General features: G+C 48.5%; 1 protein-coding gene across 1 annotated transcript in view; it reads left to right on the top strand.

Annotated features, from left to right (window-relative positions):
- The first annotated feature begins 590 nt into the window (after positions 1 to 590).
- The window catches only part of LOC111973222 (isthmin-2-like), a 27,696-nt gene continuing 17,119 nt past the window's right edge, over positions 591 to 11,167 (top strand). Inside the window, exons 1-3 of the mRNA XM_024000512.2 lie at positions 591 to 1,125; positions 5,864 to 6,118; positions 9,924 to 10,245. Coding sequence (XP_023856280.1) covers positions 994 to 1,125; positions 5,864 to 6,118; positions 9,924 to 10,245 — 709 coding nt within the window. The 5' untranslated portion in view covers positions 591 to 993. The remainder of the gene's footprint in view (positions 1,126 to 5,863; positions 6,119 to 9,923; positions 10,246 to 11,167) is intronic.

Raw genomic sequence — 11,167 nt, 5'->3', positions numbered from 1 at the left:
TAGCCTACCCTACACTGTCATGAAGTTTGCATTCACASACCATCTCTTTACATGGTGTGAAAGTAGGCGTCAGCTGTTCTGTCAGCACCTTGACACATCTCTTATTGACCTGTGACACCTTATAGGCTAATGTGTTGGCTGTCTTTTAATCCATGGAATAGTCTACCGGTCTCCTCTCCCTTTATGTCCATGCCAATTTACCAGTCATTTCTGTGTGGAGATCACATCTCCAAAATGGCTCTTCAATCCCCTCCATTTGGGAAAGTGGATCCCTGAGAGAGACCCCCCCCTCCCTTGATTCGTGAGCATTCCTTTTCTACCAAACAGCAGTGTAGAAGCTGTGAACAGATAAAGTCAGAGAGTGGTAACAGGTTTCCTTCTGAATCAGAGCTGCAGCATATTCATTCCGGGACAACATGTGGCTAAGGGACCTCCGTTGGACAATGGATCCGAGATCAAACGCACACAGGCTATCCTCAACTCCAGATGTGATTGTATTGGTAGAAAACATCCACCCAAACCATAACGAAATGTACCCAACTCTTTTAACCTAGTTCAATAAACCGTTCACCGGTGCAGACAGAGAGACTGCGTGGTCTGCACGTGGCACTCAATGCATCCTTGGCACTATAGCCCAAGTTGGTCTGGTTTTAACGCGAAGATTGAAGAGCGCACATTGACCTAGACGCGCAATACAGGGAGGCAGACAGCGAAAGGAGAAATCAGTTGCGTCCTAGTGCGGTAGCGGGATATGGATTTGTCCATCGGACATTAGAGCGCATCTCTATCAAGAAGACGACTCTGAAGCTGTACTGCTGGTTGAATGGGCGACTTTCYTCTGGCTGGTTCAATACGTGACTTGCTCGGAAAAGAACAACCGCCGATGAGATCAACTTTTTATTTCATCTCGCAAAATAAATAATTGTAGTGAAAGAATACGTATGATAGATTGAGTACCGCAAATACTGCAACTTGGTCTTAGTTGTCACTTCAATGGAGAAAATGTTTCTAGTCGGAGGGAGATGTCTAACGATAATGATCATCGTTTTAGTACTTTTCGTTGTGTTGGTGATGAGCTTTCCCAACAAACACAACCACAAACTCCACAACGGTGTTTTTTTGTTGGTAAGCAACCTTTTTCTGAGCTATTTTCTTCTAGATTTTAGGTAAATAATACGTTCCAAATGTCACAGGATTTGAATATGAATTGAGCTGATGTAAATTATTCTCTATGAAATTAATAAAATATTTTACGCTATAGCCTAATATAATAACTTATTTGTTGTCAGTTATCTCTTCAAATTGAAATTAACTTTAATTTATCCACAGAGAGGGTCTGTTCTCGTGCCAGCGAAACTTACTGGAGTGTATGACATATTCTGAATTGTAATTAACTTCAGTTACAAAAGTTAACCTTCTAACAAAYCAAATCAAAGAATCACAAACGGACAATGTTGTGCCTAACATTATGCTACACTGAAATCTCTAGGGCCTTGGGGTAAAGGGCTGTTCGCCGTTTCTCCATGTATAGTAAGATATCTAGGCATCGAGAGAAGGTCTTTCAGAGCTGCACGGAGCAGCATAATACTACACAGACAGCCTCCTCGTCTACAGCAGCTATAACAGATGGGCTTTCTGAATTCCCTTTGAAGCACACATCTATCTGTAAGAGCAACTCATGTGGGTGTTTGTGCKGCTCATGGACATATATGGGTGTGTGTGTAGGGGCCTTGAAGTTCACCATGAACAGAATCAGATGTAAGAATGAAGGAAAGGTGTAAACAGACAGATTCCAGAGCTCTATGAAGTCGTTCCTCTGTACATTCTCTCCTCTGGTTCTCCTTCAATGGATGCCCTATTGATGTCCTGATGCCCATAGCCTATAACTGATTGATGATGTATGTCAGTTGGATGTCAAACAGAAGAAAAACAGTGAGGGAGAGAGACGGAGAGGGAGAGAGACGGAAAGGGAGAGAGACAGAGAGGGAGAGTGAGAGAGTTAGAGAGAAAGCAAAATAGAGAAAGAGGGGATAGAAAGAGTGAGATAGCATGTTGTGATTCTGGTGGTGGTAATGAGTGTGCGTTTTGGGCACCAGTGACCCTTTGGCACAATGGTGACTGTGCACCTTTCCTGGTGACCTGGTAGATGCCAGTTTAACCAGGTAGAGGAGGGGCTGGTTTGTACACTAGAGGAGCAAGAGGCACAATAGCAAGGGCTTACATAACCCTAACCCAAACTTTACCCTAACTCAGCAGGGTCAAAGGAACCCTCAGCAGATCTCTCTCACACTGGAATAAGGTCAGAGGTCAGGCTGGTTGATTGTTTACTTTGGCCATCTGTGTTATTGGTTTTCCCCTTATCATGGGGGGGGGGGGGGAGAGGGGTGTAGAATGTGGAGTGTGCATGGCCTGGTTCACAAATATTGAAACCTGTTCACTCTACCTATCTGTTTCTTCTCCCTCCCTCTCCTTGCCTCCACTCTTTCAAGGCTTGCGATCAAAGGGCCCATAGTTTATTGTTCTTCTGTAATGGTTTGGAAAGGGCCAAGTGTGGAGGCCTTTGATATCTGTGGACACATAAATCAGGCCTGCCTGCCTGCCTGCCTGCCTGTCTGTCACACCACTCGCCTGCCTGCCCTCTCTGCCCTGCCCTCTGCCCTGCCCTGTCCTGCCCTCTCTGCCCTGCCCTGCCTGTGTTCCTCTCCTCTTACGTGTGTCGGATGTGGCAGAGCTTGCAAACCATTACAGACTACAAAGGAAGCACATCCTAGAGCTGCTCAGTGACACGAGCCTACCAGACGAGCTAAACTACTTCTATACTCGCTTCAAGGCAAATAACACTGAAACATGCATGAGATCACCAGCTGTTCCGGAAACTGGATGATTCACGCTCTCCGCAGCCGATGTGAGTAAGACCTTTAAACAGGTCAACATTGACAAGGCCGCAGGGCCAGACGGATTACCAGGATGTGTACTGTGAGCATGCGCTGACCAACTGGCAAGTGTCTTCACTGACATTTTCAACCTCTCCCTGTCTGAGTCTGTAATAYCAACATGTTTCAAGCAGACCACCATAGTCCCTGTGCCCAAGWACACTAAGGTAACCTGCCTAAATGACTACCGACYCGTAGCACTCACGTMTGTAGYTATGAAGTGCTTTGARAGGCTGATCATGGCTCACATCGACACCATTATCCCAGAAACCCTAGACCCACCTAAATTTGCACACCRCCTTAACAGATCCACAGATGATGCAATCTCTATTGCACTCCACACTGGCCTTTCCCACCTGGACAAAAGGAACATGTATGTGAGAATGCTATTCACTGAGCTACAGCTCAGCGTTCAACASCATAGTTCCCTCAAAGCTCATCACTAAGCTAAGGACCCTGGGACTAAACACCTCCCTGCAACACGATCCTGAACTCCYTATAGGCAGTCTCGCCATTGTCGGTGATCAGGCCTACCACTGTTGTGTCATCGGCAATCTTAATGATGGTGTTGGAGTCGTGCCTGGCCGTGCAGTCATGAGTGAACAGGGAGTACAGGAGGGGAMTGAGCCACCCCCAGGTGGTAAGGGTAGGTAACAACACATGCGCCACGCTGATCCTCAACACGGGGTTCCCTCAGGGGTGCGTGCTCAGTCCCCTCCTGAACTCCCTGTGGTATGCCTGACCCCCGACAATGACAGAGACCTGGCAATGTGGTGCCAGGACAACAACCTCTCCCTCAACGTGATCAAGACAAAGGAGATGATTGTGGACTACAGGAAAAAGAGGACCGAGCACGCCCCAATTCTCATCGACGGGGCTGTAGTGGAGCTGGTTGAGAGCTTCAAGTTCCTTGGTGTCCACAACACCAACAAACTAACATGGTCCAAGCACACCAAGACAGTCGTGAAAAGGGCACGACAAAAACTATTCCCCCTCAGGAGACTGAAAAGATTTTGCATGGGTCCTCAGATCCTCAAAAGGTTCTTCAGCTGCACCATCGAGAGCATCCTGACTGGTTGCATCACTGCCTGGTTAGGCAACTGCTCGGCCTCCGACTGCAAGGCACTACAGAGGGTAATGCGTACAGCCCAGTACATCACTGGGGCCAAGCTTCCTGCCATCCAGGACCTCAATACCAGGCGGTGTCAGAGGAAGGCCCTAAAAATTGTCAAAGACTCCAGCCACCCGTGTCATAGACTGTTCTCTCTGCTACCGCACAGTAAGCGGAACTGGGGCGCCAAGTCCAGGTCCAAGAGGGTTCTAAACAGCTTCTACCCCCAAGCCATAAGACTCCTGAATATCTAATCAAATGGCTACCCAGACTATTTGCATTGCCCTTCCCCCCACACCCCCTCTTTTATTATCTACGTTATTATCTATGCATAGTCACTTGTGTCGTGCTTAAGAACAGCCCTTAGCCATGGTATATTGGCCAAATACCACACCTCCACGGGCCTTATTGCTTAAATATAGAACACCAGATCCAATTAAATCAAAATTATAGATCACCAGGTCCAATTAAATCAAAATTATAGATATTCAGGTCCAATTAAATCAAAACATAGAACAAAGAAGGAAGACAAGTCTTAATGTGTTTGGAACCGTGTAATGACCATCCCCTAATTCTCAGAGGGACCTGACAAGACCCAGAAGAAGTCTTCAGGATCCTCCTCTTTCTCTCTTCAGTAAAGAGACAATAATGTTTGACAGGGGTTACCTCTAAATGGATCAGATCTGACCGACCAACTGTTTTATGGGAGAATTGCAGCCACTGAAAAAGTAGTCTATTCTCGGGCCCATAACCAGCTGTTTTGTCACCGCTCCAGATTTTGGTTTAAACTGCACTACATTTCAAACCGCAAACTGGCACTGCTTCAGTTACTGAAGTCCTGTCAGATGTTTGGGCTCTTTATTAGCACTGTAGATACTGGCTGAATTAAAAGCTTTGAGTAATAGAAGACCCTTACCTGACCTTAGATACATTTTTAGTGGCAACTTGATCTAAAGAATGGTTGACATTTACATTTGAGTCATTTAGCAGACGCTCTTATTCAGAGCGACTGACAATCTAGTGCATTCATCTTAAGATAGCTAGTTGAGATAACCACATACAGTATCACAGTCATAGTGAGTACACTTTCCCTCAATAAAGTAGCTATCAACAAAGTCAGAGCTWGACAATGTTCACTTTGTSACAGACAGGCAGACAGAGGGAGAGACAGAGGGAGAAACAGAGGGAGGAGGACCTTAGAGAGACCTATGGCTTCTGTCTGTTGAGTGTAGCTGCACATTGTTTACATTTTAGTTATTAACAGACATTCTCATCCAGAGTGAGTTCCTGTAGCAATTAGGATTAAGTGCCTTTCACAAGGCTTGGGGATTTGACCTWGCGACCTTTCGGTTACTGGCCCAACACACTTAACSGCTAGGCTACCTGCTGCCCTAGGGCATGGCAGGACACTGCAGATTGAAACACAGGGCCAGCCTGCCCACCATCCCAGGGGTCCCACGACTCCGAAGCTCTCTCATTAAAACTAGAGAATCTGGCACAGGCTCCTCTTTGTCAAAGGCCTGGATGCCAGGGCTCTGGCTGCTGTGGGAAATAAATGAGAAGCAGACGGATGGACGGGGTTTGGTTGGTTGGTCTGCTGGTTTGTTGCCCCAATGGTTTCTAGGAGCTCTGTCACTAAGTCATAGCATGGTGCAAATGCTTTTCCTGGGCAAATAGCTAAAGCAAGTAACCTTTGTATCTTAAACGAGCCAGTAATCACTGTATTGTTTATGACTAATGTCATCAAGGTCTTCAGAGCGGTCCAGTCCACTGTGTTTCATCATGATGCTTAATTGAGGTGTCCTATCTTTTTCCTCAGGCTCGTGCTCAGCCGCCCATCAGTGGGGTCCATCATGGACCGGAGGCCCTGGAGCAGCAGAACCAGGTCCAGAGCCTCCTTCCCCCTGTCACTGAGCACCGCCACAAGAGGAGGTGGTCCCACTCGCAGCACCGCTCCGTAGGGGTTCTGCCYCAGCCTGAGCCTAAGGAGGAGATSAARCCCTTCGTTCTGGACCTGAAGAACTTCCCTGAGCTGGCCAACGCAGACGTCAGCTCGCAGAACCCCAACATCCAGGTGTGGTGACGATAATTGATAGTATTTTTTATAATGCTTTTCTAGCACCTCAAGAGCGATTTACATTTGTACGGGGGAAACTCGCCTAATATACATAATATATATACATAATATATTCCATTTAGCAGACACTTTTATCCAAAGCGACTTACAGTCATGCATGCATACATTTTACATATGGTTGGTCCCGGGAATCAAACACACAATCCTGGTGTTGGAAGCGCTAGAGGTGTCATTACAGACACCCTGGTTCGAATCCAGGCTGTATCACAACCGGCTGTGATTGGGAATCCCATAGGGCGGCACACAATTGGCCCAGCGTCGTCCGGGTTTGGCCGGTGTAGGCCATCATTGTAAACAAGAATTTGTTCTTAACTGGCTTGCCTAGTTCAATAAAAACTAGGTAAAAACTAAGGTAAAAAAATAAATAAATGCTCTACCAACAATGCATTGCACCCTGGTAAAGCAGGGAAGAGCAGCGATTATAGAGATCCTTTATGTTGATTCCATTCTGTGGTGAGGAGTTTCTACTTGGCATGAGTGGCAATTCAGCAGAACAAATTAGTAGCTACTTTCACATTGAATAAATAGTTCCAGTCCTCACCTTCACTTCTTCCATTTCCTGTGATTCCCCAGCGATTAGCCTCAATGTCTTCAGCATGTCATTTCCTGTGATTCCGCCAGCGATAGCCTCAATGTCTTCAGCATGTCATTTCCTGTGATTCCCAGCGATTAGCCTCAATGTCTTCAGCATGTCACCTGTGATTCCGCCAGCGATTAGCCTCAATGTTTCAGCATGTCATTTCCTGTGATTCCTCCAGCGATAACCTCAATGTCTTCAGCATGTCATTTCCTGTGATTCCGCCAGCGATTAGCCTCAATGTCTTCAGCATGTCATTTCCTGTGATTCCGCCAGCGATAAGCCTCAATGTCTTCAGCATGTCATTTCCTGTGACGCCAGCGATTAGCCTCAATGTCTTCAGCATGTCATTTCCTGTATTCCGCCACGATTAGCCTCAATGTCTTCAGCATGTCATTTCCTGTGATTCCGCCAGCGATTAGCCTCAATGTCTTTAGCATGTCATTTCCTGTGATTCCGCCAGCGATTAGCCTCAATGTCTTCAGCATGTCATTTCCTGTGATTCCCCAGCGATTAGCCTCAATGTCTTCAGCATGTCATTCCTGTTATTCCTCCAGCGATTAGCCTCAATGTTCAGCATTCATCCTTATTCGCATGCATTCTCAGCGATTCCTATCCACGACTCAAGCTTCAGCATGTCATTTCCTGTGATTCCGCCAGCGATTAGCCTCAATGTCTTCAGCATGTCATTTCCTGTGATTCCGCCAGCGATTAGCCTCAATGTCTTCAGCATGTCATTTCCTGTGATTCCGCCAGCGATTAGCTCAATGTCTTCAGCATGTCATTTCCTGTATTCCGCCAGCGATTAGCCTCAATTGTTTCAGCATGTCATTTCCTGTTATTCCGCCAGCGATTAGCCTCAATGTCTTCAGCATGTCATTTCCTGTGATTCCGCCAGGCATTAGCCTCAATGTCTTCAGCATGTCATTCCTGTGGTCCCCAGCATTAGCCTCAATTCTTCAGCATGTCATTTCCTGTGATTCCGCCAGCGATTAGCCTCAATGTCTTCAGCATGTCATTTCCTGTGATTCCCCAGCGATTAGCCTCAATGTCTTCAGCATGTCATTTCCTGTGGTTCCCCAGCGATTAGCCTCAATGTCTTCAGCATGTCATTTCCTGTTATTCCGCCAGCGATTAGCCTCAATGTCTTCAGCATGTCATTTCCTGTGATTCCGCCAGCGATTAGCCTCAATGTTCTCAGCATGTCATTCTCTGTGATTCCGCCAGCGATTAGCCTCAATGTCTTCAGCATGTCATTTCCTGTTTCCTCAGCGATTAGCCTCAATGTCTTCAGCATGTCATTTCCTGTGATTCCCCAGACGATTAGCCTCAATGTCTTCAGCATGTCCTTTCGTTGAACGCATTCCAATCCCACAGTAGTTAGTTCCATCTACTGGTCGACTCAGGGCAGTTCACTTCAGGATGTGGTTAGCTGGATTAATGACCCCATGCAGGCTGGCCTACCATAGGCGCTACCCCCATGCAGCTGGCTCTACCCCATGCAGGCTGCTTCTATCCCATGCAGCTGGCTCTACCCAGCAGGCTGGCTCTACCCCATGCAGCTGCTTACCCCATCAGCTGCTTACCCACTGCAGCTGCTCACCCCACATGCAGGCTTGCTCTACCCCATGCAGCTGGTCCCACAGAGCTGGCTCTACCCCCATGCAGGCGGTTCCCCCATAGCTGCTCTACCCCATGCAGGCTGCGTCTACCCCCATGCAACTGGCTCTACCCCCATTGCAGCTGCGTCTACCCCATGCAGCTGGCTCTACCCCTATGCAGACTGCTCTACCCCATGCAGCTGCTCTACCCCCATGCAGGACTGCTGCTCTACCCCCATGCAGGCTGGCTCTACCCCCATGCGCTCTCTACCCCCAGCAGGCTGGCTCTACCCCTGCAGGCTGGCTCTACCCCCATGCAGACTGGCTCTACCCCATGCAGCTGGCTCTAACCCATGAAGTCGCTCTGGATAAGAGCGTCTGCTAAATGACTTAAATGTAAATGTAAATGTAAATGCAGCTGACTCTACCCCCATGCAGACTGGCTCTACCCCCATGCAGCTGGCTCTCCCCCATGCGGCTGCTCTACCCCCATGCAGGCTGGCTCTACCCCATGCAGCTGGCTCTACCCCCATGCAGACTGGCTCTACCCCCATGCAGGCTGGCTCACCCCCATGCAGACTGCCTCCCCTACAACTGGCTCTACCCCCATTGCATACTAGGCTCTGACCCCCATGCAGACTGGCTTTACCCCCATGCAGCTGCGGCTCTACCCCCATGCAGAGCTGGCTCTACCCCTGCAGGCCGCTCTACCCCCATGCAGGCTGGCTCTACCCCCTGCAGACTGGCTCTACCCCCATGCATCTGGCTCATAAAGTGCTCGGACTAGGCGTCTGCTAAGACTATATTGTAAGGTACCTACCCATGCACTGGGCTCTACCCATGCACTGCTGGCCTTCTACCCCATGAGGCTGGCTCTACCCCGCAACTGCAGCGCCTCCTGAGGCTGGCTTACCCCCATGCAGGCTGCTTCTACCCCATGCAGGACTGCTCTACCCCCCTGCACGGCTGCATCTACCCATGCAGACTGGCTCTACCCCCATGCAGACTGGCTCTACCCCCATGCAGACTGGCTCTACCCCCATGCAGACTGGCTCTACCCCCATGCAGACTGGCTCTACCCTCTCATGGTCTCTCCATGTTGCCTGGTGCTGACAACTACTATGGGAGTGAGCTAACGTACAGGGTTGAGTCATACAGTAGTGGCCTACCAGTGTAATGAGATGTAGTTAAGCGTGGGATCTTCTGACAGAGTGCTCACTGCTCATCTCATGTCTGACTGGTTAAGTCAGAGCTAGAAATTAGGCATGTAAATCCCTTGATACTTCTGAAAGGTATGTTTTATGTGCCGGCAGTCAATTTGGTCAACTTCTCTTGCTTACATTGTGGCTTTCCAGTAACATTTAGATGTTAAGTTTTGTGTGCATCCTCCTATTAAAAGTATGTATTTTTGTGTTGTCTTTTTGTGTCAACTTTTTAGTTTTGGCAGACTTTGTGACCATATAAGGACTAGTTGTAGCTATCTTAGCATGTCCACGAAATCAATATCAATATCAAGCTTCCACAATGGTTCTCTAAATGATCACTCTCCTTTCCTCCCTCCCAGGTGACCATTGAGGTGGTGGACGACCCTAACATGGACTTAGAGATGGATCTGATAAAGGACTGGATCCCCCCGTCCCCCCCGTCCTCTGTAGGCTGGCTGGGGGGTAAGAAGCTGTTCTGGCCTCTGTTCTGGGGATACACAGACGCTGACGCCAGCGAGGATGGGACGGGCCGCTCAGGGCCGGAGGAGACTAGAGAGGAAGAGGAAGTCGAGGAAGATTACCTGTTGGAGTATGGTAGCGAAGAGCCCCTCCCTAGCGGAGTGGGAGATGACTGGGACAGTCGCTGGAACGAGGGTTGGGACGCCACACAGAGCTACTATGGTGAGACTTTCTTTTGTTCGCTAAGTGGCACAGTGTCTGTATAGCAGGACAAAGTCGTAAAAAAAATTGGAAAAGAACAGTGATCTCTGATCCACTTTTGCATGCCTCAGAGTAGTGGATCATTATAAAATGGCTACAAAAAGTGAGAAACAAAGAGAAAGAAAGATTCACAGAATTAAGAAAAATGTCAATAAGTGATTCGTTAGCAAAAAGGTCGATAGACAGAAAGAAAGAGAAAGAGACAGAGAGAAGGGGCTGAGGACTGCAGCAGGGTGGCGGGGGCTGTACTGACTGAGGACTGTGGCAGGGCCGCCCCCCTGACCCCAGGCAGCTTTATTCACTCCCGTAGACCACAGCAGAGCCAGGCAGCTTTTATCATCTCTGATAGACCACGCATGAACCAGGCAGCTATTCATTGCCACTGTTACGACCACAGCAGAGCCAGCAGCATTATTTCAAGCCCCTGTAGACACAGCAGAACCAGCTAGCTTTATTCACCTGTAGACCACAGCAGAACCAGGCAGCTTTATTCATACCCTGCTGTAGACCACTGCAGAGCCAGCAGCTTTATTCAGCCCTGTAGACCACAGCAGAACGCAGAGCAGCTTTATTCAGCCCTGAAACCACAGGCAGAGCCAGGCAGCTTTACTTCATCCCTGTAGACCACAGCAGAGCCAGGCAGCTTCTATTCAGCCCTGTAGACCACAGCAGAGCCAGGCAGCTTTATTCATTCGCCTGTAGACCACAGCAGAACCAGGCAGCTTTATTCAGCCCCTGTAGACCACAGCAGAGCAGGCAGCTTATTCATCGCCTGTAGACCACAGCAGAGCCAGGCAGCTTTATTCATCCTGTAGACCACAGCAGAGCCAGGCAGCTTTATCAGCCCTGTAGACCACGCAGAACCAGGCAGCTTATTCAGCCC

This window comes from Salvelinus sp. IW2-2015, linkage group LG14 (assembly GCF_002910315.2).
Source record: "Salvelinus sp. IW2-2015 linkage group LG14, ASM291031v2, whole genome shotgun sequence".
Lineage (NCBI taxonomy): Eukaryota > Metazoa > Chordata > Actinopteri > Salmoniformes > Salmonidae > Salvelinus > Salvelinus sp. IW2-2015.
Note: the sequence above shows the minus strand (reverse complement) of the source record. Positions and strands in the feature narration are given on the sequence as shown.